Source organism: Mugil cephalus, chromosome 10 (assembly GCF_022458985.1).
Source record: "Mugil cephalus isolate CIBA_MC_2020 chromosome 10, CIBA_Mcephalus_1.1, whole genome shotgun sequence".
NCBI classification, from domain to species: Eukaryota; Metazoa; Chordata; class Actinopteri; order Mugiliformes; family Mugilidae; genus Mugil; species Mugil cephalus.
In genome coordinates this window covers 24,458,579-24,471,899 of record NC_061779.1, presented here as the reverse complement: position 1 = coordinate 24,471,899, position 13,321 = coordinate 24,458,579, and the positions used below count along the sequence as shown (strand labels likewise).

The 13,321-nt window shown below is 42.8% G+C and overlaps 1 protein-coding gene across 1 annotated transcript in view; it reads left to right on the top strand.

The window, feature by feature from the left end:
* The window catches only part of cttnbp2 (cortactin binding protein 2), a 77,005-nt gene that overhangs the window by 61,968 nt on the left and 1,716 nt on the right, over positions 1 to 13,321 (top strand). Inside the window, exons 11-22 of the mRNA XM_047596280.1 lie at positions 455 to 550; positions 4,321 to 4,400; positions 5,200 to 5,286; positions 7,330 to 7,429; positions 8,134 to 8,310; positions 8,625 to 8,797; positions 9,003 to 9,181; positions 9,708 to 9,937; positions 10,042 to 10,233; positions 11,097 to 11,145; positions 11,278 to 11,377; positions 12,206 to 12,328. Of these exons, the coding sequence (XP_047452236.1) occupies positions 455 to 550; positions 4,321 to 4,400; positions 5,200 to 5,286; positions 7,330 to 7,429; positions 8,134 to 8,310; positions 8,625 to 8,797; positions 9,003 to 9,181; positions 9,708 to 9,937; positions 10,042 to 10,233; positions 11,097 to 11,145; positions 11,278 to 11,377; positions 12,206 to 12,328 (1,586 nt within the window). The remainder of the gene's footprint in view (positions 1 to 454; positions 551 to 4,320; positions 4,401 to 5,199; positions 5,287 to 7,329; positions 7,430 to 8,133; positions 8,311 to 8,624; positions 8,798 to 9,002; positions 9,182 to 9,707; positions 9,938 to 10,041; positions 10,234 to 11,096; positions 11,146 to 11,277; positions 11,378 to 12,205; positions 12,329 to 13,321) is intronic.

Sequence of the window (13,321 nt, the reverse complement as noted above, 5' to 3'; positions counted from 1 at the left end):
GCTTGAATTGGGATCAAGGGGTTCGCTAGCGCGCCTTATGTGATGATTCATCACGCGCATCCTGATGCAATGTGAATTTTCTCTCATTTTTTTCACTGCTTTGTCTGAGAGAAGCAGTTACACTGCTGCTCCTGACTTTTTATTCAAGGAGAATACTTGATGTATCAGTAGCATGGTATCTCTGTAGACGTTTGTTCTGAAGCTTTGTGTGCTTCGGGTATTAATGCAGGTGGGGCAGAAATACACTTGTAAAGATACCAAAATGATAAACACTGAAATTATTCAACAAACTCTACATTGTATGTTTTTGTAAGCTGACTGCATCCTTTTGTGATGCGTGGTGTGTCAAACAGCTTATGTGAATATTATCATTTACTATATGCAGTGTGTGTGTAGCGTTAGTGATTGACTTCTCTGGTGCTAATGTGCCTCTGTCTCTTCTTTTCTTTTCCAGGTGATACTGAGTGGGTGCCAGGCCAGGAGCTGCCCCTGTCTCCCTGGGATCTGGTCAGGAAGCCTCTCAGCCAGTGCATCACCATCCGCCTCAAAGGTACCAGTCTGGCAACAGGACTCACTGATCATCCAAAAGCACTGAGCCAACACCAGAATCAGAGCTGCCTTCAACAGTTAGAAATGCCATTTAGTGGATGAAAGGGCCTTACAAATCAGTTTGGATGAGTTTGCAACGGAGGCAGGTTTTTACCAGGCTCTGCCTACTGAGACACAACACGTGAAGGAAACCCAGACCCCCAAACATTTTCCCACAGTAACTAATTCAGTTAAATAACTAGTCTCAATCTAACCTTAATCAGAATAACTGAATGATTATGTCATATCAAATTAAATATTTTCGTGCACAATAACACAAATCAGGTCTACCCTAGGTCTCATTACTCAATCCAGTCACAGATGGTTCATTTTTTACAAAAAAAAGTGACTGGTGTGGTTCAATATAGTGGGGCCCAATGCTTAGTTTACAGATAGTAGCAACCTGACTACTGCTCCCACACTTCTCCCTTTTCAAATGTGTAGAGGAAACTGTGGTAGCCACATTAAAGCACGTAAAGCTCTCTCTATAGCCAGTGGTAAATGACCTTGTATTTATGTGCCACTTTTCTACCAGTTAGTAGTCAAAGCTCTTTACAGAATGTTTGGGTTTGTTCTGGGCTACTTTAGAAATGAAGAAAAAACTCTTCTCTATGTAGATGTAAGTTCAAATGTGTACAACATGTGTACGTTCAAATTGCACATCCTGAACTTAAGAAAAATTCATCAATGGTATTATTTTAGCAGAGTGTGTCATGTCTCCTGCATTCAGACCATCTATTGAAGTATTATTTGTTTTTCTTGATGGGGAAGGTGGATCTTTATGACACTGTTTCTATGACAGTGTTTGGACGTGTTGACATGGTGCACAATGAATTTGGCAGCAGTGAGATGTTGCATGATGGGTGAGGATCCAAACATCCAAATAGCCAGAACTAAGCCTATTGTACATATTTTAAACAAAGACAATTCACAGCCTTTGGTCTGGACGAAGCACAGGCTAAAGGTGTTGAACGACAAATAATGACATGGATGTTGTGGCGCGTTTCGTAGCCATGTATTATTTACCTGGCACGCAAAAGAAAAGAGGGCGGGACTGTGAGGAAACAGTTCCAGTCAGCCATGTCTGTCACAGGTCAAATGAAAATGAAGCCTGTTCAGACATTAATAATGATCTGTGGTATTGGTGGCTAGAAGGACTTACATGTATGGGTTTTTTTTGTTGCTGTTGTTTTTGTTTTTTTCTTTACAACAATTGAAGATTCAGTTGGCCTCAAGAAGTATTTAAACATTTAGCCATACATCTTTGTGTTTGAATTTCAACACAATAGACTTAGACTTAATTAATAAAATGTCAAAGCAAATTGAATTCCTTCTGAAAAAGAATGAAAATATTTATTGTTTGGTTTTAGATCAGTTCAGCTCTAGGGACCTGAATATTAGCTTCTCTAAAGACTCTGAAGGTCTTTTAAAACGGTCCTGGTACAGCGTGTCTGTGTCAGGCTGCGTCCTGCTGGGGATGACTGCTGCCTTCAAGGAGTATCACCGCCAGGTCCAAAAGTTTCCCAACAGAACATTGAACTGTCACAAGGTCAATGTTTATTGACTTCTCCCGTCAGTGGTCATAATGCTGTGACTGTTTTATTTCTCTATGGCGTTCCATCGGTGCTCTGTGGGATTAAGATGAAGCCCCTGGGTGTATTCAGGTTGACTTTGTCCATACAACCCTCTTACCCTCAGATCAATGTAGACTGAATAAAGTCTCAACCTAAAATAACATGTCAGCAGAGACTTGCTTGGTCATTCTACCAGGAATGGTTTATGAGCTGAATGTTTGAGTGCCCTAATTCACATTGAATTATTGCTAATTCTTGTCTGTTTTTCCCAGCTTCTGCTCAGACTTTCTTGGCCCGCTGTGCCTTTTAGACAGACCCAGTAGCAGTAGCTCTTTCTTGGTCTGTTTGTGCGCTTTCTTTTCCCAGCCACATGTCATCCATTTACTTTTATTTATTTGCTTTGCTGATGGGAGTTATGGCTTTCTTAAGTGGAAATCTGCTTTCCCTGTTTTGGTACAAAATGATGGTGAGCTTAGCTTGCTGGCTGTACACAGGACAGAGATGATTACCCCATTATTAAGGGATACAAAGCTCTGATCTGAGTCTCCAAACAGAGACAGACGTCATAGGTCACACTTATTCCTGATAATAATACTAGTGAACTCCTATAAATGACATGCTACATGGTTTTATCTGTAAGGTAAGGTGATGTGCTGCAATACTTTCACTAGCCTCCTTTGAATAATAAACTATCCAGCATCATGATCATTTAAAATCTATTTTTAAAGAGATATCAGGGACCAGCACAGTGTTGGACATGGAATCTGAATTGTTCCTCCGACAGCACCGTTAATGGTTATAGATGAGTCACCATAGCAGCCCTGAGCAGCAGACTGTCTCTCCCTACACATATTGGAATAATCTTTCTTACAGCCTGCCGCCTCTTTTTCTCAGCCTCCGTTCCTTGAATTGCTTTATCTACTTTATTTCTCGTTTCAGTGAGTCAGTAAAAAAAAAAAATCTGAACAATAGTCTGGCACGGTGAAAATCAGGGTGAGCAGCGGCCAGCCTCTCCGTCTCTCTCCGCTTTCTCTCCTCACTCGTACGTCGTTGTATTTTCTCCTGTTCTGGCTCTGCTTTACTTGGGAAGGGCATCTGCATGCAGCTTTGTGTGTGAAGTCCTGACTCAGAGGTCTGGATCGACCTGCCTGTCCATCCCAGCCAGCATCGCTCTGTTCGTTTCCAGCCAGGAAACGTCCCGCACTTCAGTGCCTTTCAAACAGTCTGTTACCGAAAAGCTGCAACAGCAGCTGTAATGAATGAAACTGTCACAGAGCAAATTAAATTAAGAGACGGGGTGTCAAAGAAAAATGTGTGAGTTATTACAGCTGACGATTACCCTTAAGGTTTAAACATATTTAGCCCTTAAATTTCCTCCATTTTCTGCTGTTTTTCTACCGTATTAAGAACCAATAATGTTTAAATGATTACGTCTCTGAAATGTGTCAGCGTCGGGGAAATAGAGCCATCGGTGAGGAGCCTTTTCATAGAAAACGGTGGATGTTTCCCTGCGTATATTACACCGTCAGGGCTGCTATTTATACTCAATGAATAATCACATTTTTCTGTAACACAAGCAAACATTTTGGTGTATTTTAGGAACCATTTGAGAACAGTTCTCAGTTACTGTAAATAAGGAAAAACACATTAAAAGACGAACTGGAATTAGGTAGTTTGGAAAATTCTGGTATCAATCATTGATCACTTTTTCCATTTCAGTTCAATTCAATTTTATTTATATAGCATCAGTAACAATGCAAATTGTCTCAAGGCTCTGTACAAAATATCATTTGAAATTATATTTTACGGAAAGTCTTGATATTTCATGTAATGAATAACTCCTGGTGATCCAAAGCCTAATCTTTGAAGAAGGATTAGCCTGTTTCCTCAGGAGGTGAATTAAAATCTCCTATAAAGCATAAATAACCATACCCACCATGCTCTCACATCGCAAACCCATATCTGAAAATCACTTGGAGCATCTGATCCTTGTTGTGGCTATCAAACCTGTGGCGTTTTTAACTTTCAGGACGACTACAAGGACACGTTGAGGTTCCTGTGTGTGGTGTAACTGCAGAGTGGAAGCGCGGGCTGACACTGAGCATGTAAACCAGAGCCGATTTGAGGCTTACAGGTTGTGTCTGTGTGTATTTGACAGATCTGTCTGAGTCGTGTCTCGATGAGTCGGCTCTGGAATCCCTCTTCCCCCTGCCGCTGCTGCACAACTGCGTCCGCCTGGTAAGCACACACACACACACACACACATTGTACATTTATGCAAACACACACGAAAGACTGCGAGGGATTGGGGGATTTGGTGAGTACGGTGTTGGAAAATAGGGAGGAGGCAAAAAGCCTGCATCAAGGGAAACGGCGAAGAAAGAAGAGGAGATGATGGGCAGATGAAAGCCAACAGGGAAGGAGAGTCAAAGGACAGTTTTCTAGCAGATACACTGCCTCCTGCTGGCCGATGTGAAAAATGTTGAGCCGTGAAAAAGACACTGACATCACAGATGTACATTTTATATTAACGAGCAGCGAAGCCTAAAATAACAGTAGCAGCATGGAGCTTTAATGTGTCTGACTGTTAACTATTAACATTTAAACCTGAGACTTTATCTAGATTTATACCATATAATGTCACAAACATAAGTTTGCAGAGCTCAAAGGTGCAGTATGTCTTAAAGGGGGTATAGCGCCCTTTCTTTGTATATACTAACCATTTGATCAAAGAATGTTTCCTGGTACCTGATGAAGCTACTGTTAACTAATAAAGACCAACATTAAACGTATCCTTCCTTTAATTCACCTGTCCATTTAATCATATCTTGACTTCACTGCACCACACAGACCCCCTCAACACACTGGCTGCATGTGTTTATCTAATATGCAGAATATATCATCAGTAATACAGTAAAGTTAATAACAACTGCTCCAGAGGGTTTTATTTGGGAAGACCTTCCTGTTCTTCTCGCTCTTCACACTTTTTGTTTCAGTTTATCGTGTCAGTTCATTCATCTCCAGCTTCTTCGTCTAGGTGGAGCAGTACGGCAACCTCATCTTTCACGGGCTGGAGGGAAGCTGTCAGGAGTACATCGCCAATATGGTTGCTCAATGCATCAAGGTAATTCAGCCAGTGCTCAGACTCAGAAATCTGCGAGCTTGATGGAGCATGACACTTCAATTTGAAAACACGACCGCTCAGTGGTGTGTTTGTCCAACAGAGAGAGAGAGAGCACGCATAGCCTCTTCAAAACAAATAGTTGAAGGGGAACCACGAGCATTAGATTGAAGATAAATCTGGCTTTGTGGCACATGGTAATGCAATGAAGAAGAACTGACGTGCAAACTTACCGATACAGTATCTCACCATAATGAGATGAAATGCAATGCAGGTCAACTACTGGTCACACACAGATCAGGAGTTTGATCTAAACGAGCAGAACTTATATAGTTTTATTAGGAATAGGACACTACTCACCACCCGCACTGTTACCATGGTAAAGGGTGTAACATAGCAATTAATATAGCAATTAAAAATAGCTCGTCAGCCTTAACTCAAACTGTCTAATTGATGTTGTGTCTAATTTAGGGCTGTCAAACGATTAAAATTTTTAATCTAATTAATCACAAGGTTTCTTGAATTAATTTCGATTAATCACATCCTTAATATGACTGAAAAATTCAAATTTTCAGTGTTCTGTTCTCAGAACTGAAAGATAAACGACAAGAAGTGGATATCACATTTGTTTTTATTACTGACAAAAAAAAATCTAAACAATTTTGGCAAGTTTTTTCTCTCGCAAATACAAGATAGGTGAATGGAACGTTTTCTTTTTGAACAAACAACAACACTTACACAATTTGGCCCTTTTACCTTTTATTCATTCATTTTTTAGACAGTTGCTAAGGCAAACTAACTGGTTAACATTTTCAGAATGTAAAGCGGACCGTTTCTTCTGAACAATATGGCCTGCGACTGAGAAGAGTCGTTCGCATGGAACCGTGGATGCAGGAGTTGCTAGATGTTTGCGGGCGGGCAGGGCCAGCTTGTCATGTGCTCCTGAATGAGCAGCACACCACTGCATGGGGCAGTGGCTCTGCTCTGTAGCTGTGTATGTCTCTGTCAGGTTGCACCTCTTCATCTGACTCTGAATCTGTAGAAGGTGAATTTTCTTCCTGGTGTCATCTGAGTCGCAGAGACTTCTGGGGATTTCATAGCATCCTCAAGTGTGTCACACCTCTTCCCTTTCACTCTTGGGCAGACTCTTCAAGTCTTTGAAGCGTGGATACAGAGGTGTTGTGAGCTTGAGCCATGCATTGTTAGTATTTTCTTGGCGGGAGGCTAAGTTTTCCAAGAAGGTTGTCTTAAATCTCACCACATATGCAGGGTCTACTTCAGAGACCTTCATCACTTAACGCAGGTGGCAGAGGGCAGGCAGTACTACTGAGCAGGAGATATAGGCCTCTCCACACAATCTGTTACATACCTGCTGTAGAATAATACACACAAACAAACACACACATAAGTTATTTGAACACCAGTTGGTATGCTGCCAGGCGTTAACACCTGAAGTTGAAGCCCCAACACATGAATGCTTGGCGTTGAGATGATACTTAAGGCTCGAGTGCTTCGATGAAATGAAAAGTCTTTCCTGCAGTGTGAGCAAACCACAACAGGTTTGTTTGCTGTTCCATCTTTGTTTTTGTGCACTGGAACTGTCCTTCCAAGGAAGTCCAAGGAACCCAATGGGGAATGAAAGCAGCGAAGGTTGAATTATGGGTAAATCAGGGCGAGAATGCGTTAACGCGTTAAAAGATTGTCGGCATTAATCCCAGAAATGAATCATCTCGCGTTAACGTGTGAATTTTGTGAGCCCTAGTCTAATTATTTACTTCAAATTCACTGTTTCTCTTTATTTCAGGCACTGAATATTCATTTCCAATAAATGAAGGACAGTGTCCTCAGCATCGTATTCTTTGATAGCAGCCCTGTATCTGGAAAAGCCCTGTCTGCTCATTCAAATCCTCCTGCTCCATTTTCACTCGACACATAGTAGTACTACATTTCCTTTGTTTCCATGACAACGCACTCTCCGTTCTTACCTCTTTCGGGCCTCTTCACTCACCCCCCCCTCCACCACACCCCTTTCTCTTTTCTCACCAGTCCAAGCAGGAGGCGGCGGGGCTCGGCTGTGACGTGGTGAGGGTGGAGGTGGAGGAGAGCCTGACCAAAGAGCAGCTGCTGGAGACTTTCATCACCTGTGGTAAGAAAAGACACAAGCACGCGCGGGCAGACACTGAAAACTGGTTCTATATCTGGTGCATGTACACTGAGGGTGCACAAGTACACGGCAGCAGTGAGACGGTGGCTTTAGGTCGGGGGTTAGTGGGTATGCTTTCACGCAACAATTTAGCATGGAAACGATGTTTAGCTTTACAAACGATTGAAAGAAAATTAATTCATTATTCATTTGATAGCAAAGGTCTCTACTGTCAATTGATTTAGTTCTAGTTCAGTTTCTAACTCACTTCTATATAGATAACACCTGACATTTTTCACCTTTTGATGTAAACAGAACAAAACAAAAACTGTCTGTAACAAATAGTGGCCAGAATGTCTGAAGATATCCACCACTGGTGGTTGGTTATATCATCATATGTTCTAATTTAGTAATGGTAACAAGGTCCGCAGCTAATTTTACTTAATTTTTCTTTGTACTTGTGTAACACCACAAAGTGGCCCATTTATGTTGCCTGTGTTCCTTTCTTTTTCCTATTTTGCCGCCACTTTATGAATGCAGCATTGAGGAGTGCTTGATGCATTGTTGATCATTTAGGGGAAGAATAATATAAAAGATAATATATAAAAAAGGCTGTTGGATTTTCGCTAATACTTTTGTCTTGAAGTTACAGTTAAACACGTGTCCATTAGCTCATGCTTTTCCTCCCTCTCTTCTTCCTTTGTCAGGTTTCCTGATGCCGGTGGTGGGTTCAGGGGTCGGGATACCAGCTGGTCACGCCGGCCGCTGTGTTGTTGTCCTGCTGGAGGGACTGGAGAAGGCTTCATCCCTAACCGGCCTGCTGGGAGACCTCTGCCACAGTTTGGACAACAGGGGCTCTGCCTCCCCTCTGGTCCTGAACACAGGTCTGACTGCAGCCAGACTCCATCTATATCTATAAAAATATGATTCTTTACTATGTCCATCTAAGCCTCACATGAGTCATGTTAAAGCAGCCTTTTCCCAGGATTAGAGTCTCATATTAATCCCTCTTTGTGTAACTTCAATTAAAACCTTGTTAAAGGTTCTATTCTCTTGACTATTCTCTTGTAACATGAGATTTTAAGTAAGCAGACAGTTACACATCTTACCAGATATCAACCGAGACAAAACGTCTGACTGTAAAAATAACGCCGAACCACCTTTTCCTCTCTTTCTGTCCTGTTTACTCGTCCCTCAGGTCCCCACCACTTCCGCGAGGGCGACTTCTTGATTGCCACATTGTCGAAGCCTCGCCTGCAGGGATCTGAGCTTCGCCTCCAGCAGCATTTCCGCTGGGTGACTTTCCGCTGGGACCAGGAGCCACTGCACGGCCTGCTGGGAAGACACCTCCGCAGGAAGCTGCTTCATAAGGTCCGTGCGAGGTTTAGATGCAGCTGCCACAGACGCACAGACGGAGACTGCTTGGTTTTTGTCGGCCGTTGTGTTCAGTGCCGTGTTTTCACACAAAAAGGGTTTCATTAAGGAAATCCACAAAATACAACTGAAGGTGCTTGTTTTTTGTTTTTTTATATGAAGTGAAATGCTTCATTATATTCTCCCTCCATCTCTCCTCCAGGTGGGAACCGGCGTCTGGTCGCCCGACGGCCTCATGGAGCGTTCAGTGCTGTGGGTGAGCCAGGTTTGGCAACAGCTCAACGCCTGCCTGTCCCGTCTGGGGACCCTGGAGGCTCTGCTGGGCCCTCAGCTCTTTCTGTCTTGCCCCGTGGTCCTGAACAACACACAGGCCATCGTCAGGTGTGTGAACATGTCTCCCTATCGTCGTACGGACAAACTTTAGCCCAAAAGGTTGAATTTGAGAAGGGACACAGATAGAATTTGTGGTTACGCAAAATGAAACATCTCGTTTCCCCTTGAGTGCCCTTTTTATTTACTGCTGTTCTGATAAAATAGTGAAAATAAATTGCAGATTTCATGATCCCAAGGTGGCCTGTTCAAAGATGTTATATTTGCCTCATATTTCATAAAAGAATCTATAGCTTTTCTATTGATTTAATTACATGTTGTATCAGCACTATTTTTCCCTCTAAACCCCAAAATGATTTTCTGAAGTATGCACATTTTAATTGGCCTGGTGTAGCTGGTCTCAGTTCTTATCTTAACATGAGTCTGGTAACACTGGTGCGTTGCAGCTCGTACAGAGGAAGAAATGTCACCGTGAGCAGTTGCGTCGTCAGAACATAACGTCACCTCTCACGAGAAGAAGTAACAAAGAGGAGGGTCCGTCTGTGAGGCTAATGCTTGTGTGTCTGTGTGAGCGCAGGTGGCTGGCGCGTCTCTGGAACGCCGTGGTCGTCCCCCGTGTGGAGGAAGCCATCATCTCCCGGGTAACAGCCAGCCGCTCCGCCATCTCTCCCTCCTCGCCCCCTGCGTCACAGCGGCCATCTCCTAGCAACTGTGGGCTGAGTGCCGGGCAGCAGGCTGTGGTGAAAGCCGCCCTCAGCATCCTGGTCAACAAGGCTGTTCTCCTGGGCTGCCCACTGCCTCGTCACGGTGTGTGCGGCTGATCAGTTCGGAATGACCTCTTGAAAAACGGAAACAAAAAGGAGGTGATTGTGGAATAACATTAACACTGATGTGCATGTCTCACTCCTCAGAAATCGACAGATACCTGCTGGAGTTCCGCGGCGGCCAGTTCCCTCTGTCAGCCATCGGATCCTATAAAGGAAGCGGCAGCGGGGGAGGAAGGAGGGGACGGGACAGCGGCAAGTTGAGACGATCCAACACCAGCCCCAGGAAGAAGGGAAGCCCCGCCTTAAACTGGAGCTGCGGTGGCTCCTTCAGAGAGGGTAAGATGGCTGCTGGCCACCAGTCATGTCACCAAAGCAACATATCCCACGACCCTTCAGATTTATTTCATGAGGGCAGTGTTCCTCAAGGTTAAAAACCTAGAACACTATCATAAACATTGCGCATTAACTTCCATTCAAAGTAGTCCAATCCAACTCAGTTGCCAGTTTAAAGTACAAATGTGAACAGACCCAACACACGTTTGAACTGAGACCACATTTGGAGGAGGTCTGGGCTGCTGCTGTCTTATTGAATAAGCTGGTTTTGCCTCATTCATTCAGACAAAAATACACAACAACTGTAGTAAATGATTGATCACTGCTAAAGATGTGTGTTCATTAGTATTAAGAGCATTTATTTTCCAGCAGGGACTTAAATAATGACATATCCAGGTTACAAAAACAAAATCCTCCAACGCTGGCTTCATAATTTCTATCCACCAATTGCTTTTCATTGATCTAGGTTATGTTCTTTTAATGGGATCATTATTGGTATGAACATAAATGATAGTTTTACAGGATGAAGACCTGGATGTTCAGTAACTGTTGGACTGTGGGGCACTAAGGGAGCTGCCAAGTATTCAGATAAAACAGATTCTGTTTTGTCAGGAAATAAAGTGTTCAATCAGAGCTATAAAATGTATCTCTGTTAAATAGAGCTCTGATTGAATGTCTGTGCTGACTTCTTCCACAAGGTGGCAGTATTTCACCAACTTCTGTCATTCAGTGTCCTTGTTACAGGACTCTGTGGATCATTTATACCATGTTTTACCTGGGATCTGTTGAGATGAAGGTCTAAGTAATACAAAGTGACAGGAGGCATGTTTGTGATTTCATGTTTCTTTTCGTTAATGTGATTACAGGCTCATTGTCTAGCACCGATGTCAGCTTCACTAATGGCAGAGTCCGGAGGTGGGTGTTTTGTCTATTGCTCATAATATATTCTATAGGATGCAGCTGTAGTAATACACACGCATTAAATAGCTCAGTTAATTATGTGCGATGCTGCGTTTTTTAATGTCATATATCATGTTTGTTTTTCAGGGAGCCTACAGGTCTGTCTGTTTTTTCTGATGATGAAACAGATTTGATCAGAGAGCTTCAGACCATGTGCTCCAGCAAGTCAGAGCCAGACATCAGCAGGGTACGCTCATACACGCTTCTATGTCTGTGTGTGTGTTTCACGGGACACTAATGCAGTTCTAATGTAATGTTCTCGCTCCCCTCATCCCACTTTCCTTTTAGAAATTTGTAATTCTCTGTAAAAGTGCAGCTTGTTCCTGGGGTTTTACTTCCTATAGTCTAAGACAAATCACTGCCCATATCAGCCATTTCAGGAAATGTCAGCAAAGATGTCACATCTGTCCATCACAGAAACTGTATTATTGTCCATTTTGTAACTATGTGAATGAACTCAGACATACTAGTCTTTCTACTCTAATGCTGCTCTTTTATGTGGCAAATCCTGAGTGACACATTACAACAGATTCATGAACACACTTTGCTCATGGTCAAATACGATGGGTCAGGGTTGAGCAGTGTGTCTGCCATGCACCAAAATACACTCACGTCTTAATTACTCTGACATTTCCAAACAGTCGGCTTCTAGGTCACATGTTTTGACTCACTCGTGGCTCTATAATCAATGGCTGTCATCTTTCCAGATATAGAGGCCTGACTGTAGCCATGGTTGCTGAGTTGCTCTGGCATGGGAGCGCTGTCTTTGAGATCCTGTGCTGTTGATTAATATTTGTCTTTCAATGATATTATATATTTATATATATATATTTCTATCAATATTTTTAAAACCTATTCTCCAGGTTTGTACATCCACCTGCCCGACACTTCAGAGCACCTCATCTTCCCTGTGATTAACTTAAAGTGAAAGCTAGCAGCCAGGGACTGGTTACGCCGTGTTCCTGACGAGGTTTTTGCCTGCTGCTTGATTTCCGCTCTCATTTATCTCCCACAGATCTCTCAGGCCAAAGACGAATTGATCCTGTTCTCCAGCTCTCCCAGTGAAGCCCTGGCTACGCAAAAGGCAGAGCAGGGAACCGCAGTCCAGCAGCAGCAGCAGCAGCAGCAGCCTCACACGGTGAGATAAAAAACAACAACAACAAAAAAAACACTGTAAATACAAACAGGAGCATAATGTCAAAGTGAATAATAGTTACCGGATTTAGTCTGTGTGGAGAAATCAGCAGCAGGATAAAGCAATACAGCAAAGAAGAAACAATTATGGGGATGGCTGACTCTGCGGGTTTGCACACAAGTCCTGAAAGTAGACAAAGATAACTTTATCAGACAAATAAGAAGAAGGGATTACAAGTTAATTTCACAGCCAAACTAGAGTCTGTCTGTTCAGAGGTGTTTTCAGTCTGTTACCCTCTACAGGAGTGGTCCATCAACAAAGATCATTCCAAAAGCAAGACACATAATAGTCTGAAAGGTCACAAAGGAACCTAGGGGAACTTCTAAGCCAATAAGCAACTTCTAAGCAAAGGCCTGTAATGATCACTGTTCATGTTTGAGGGATACAGAACGCAAGGATAAAGCCACTGCTCTCAAAAAAGAAACCCACCAACATCTCAGACCTGAAGCCGTTGTGTTTTGAGGAATGGGCTAAAATTCCTCCAGGCTGCTGTAGACGACTGGTCAGCAGTTACCAGAAACATTTGGTTGCCGTTACTGCTGCAGAAGGAGGTCATTCGAGAAGCTAGAAACAAGAATTCGCTTACTTTTGCAAGTAAAGTAAGATACTAGGTAGCAATGGTTGCAATTTTTGAAAGTGCAATTGTTGCGTTTCATTCATCAGATTGGATTCTGTTTGTCTACTTTCAGGACTTACTAAACCACAAGTAGCTGACTCAGATTTTAAATTTGTGTGTGTGTGTGTGACTGTTTTGCACCAGTGTCTCATCTGTGTGGGAGTGATCTCACACATAATGTCCTACATACCTGACCTATCCACTTGGACTTTGGCCGTTTGACAGTATGTCATTACTCCAGGTTAAGTTTAGTTTAACTGCTAGGTTGTGCTTGTTGCACCACTGATCCAGTGACATCATCTGGCAAAATTTTCATTTGT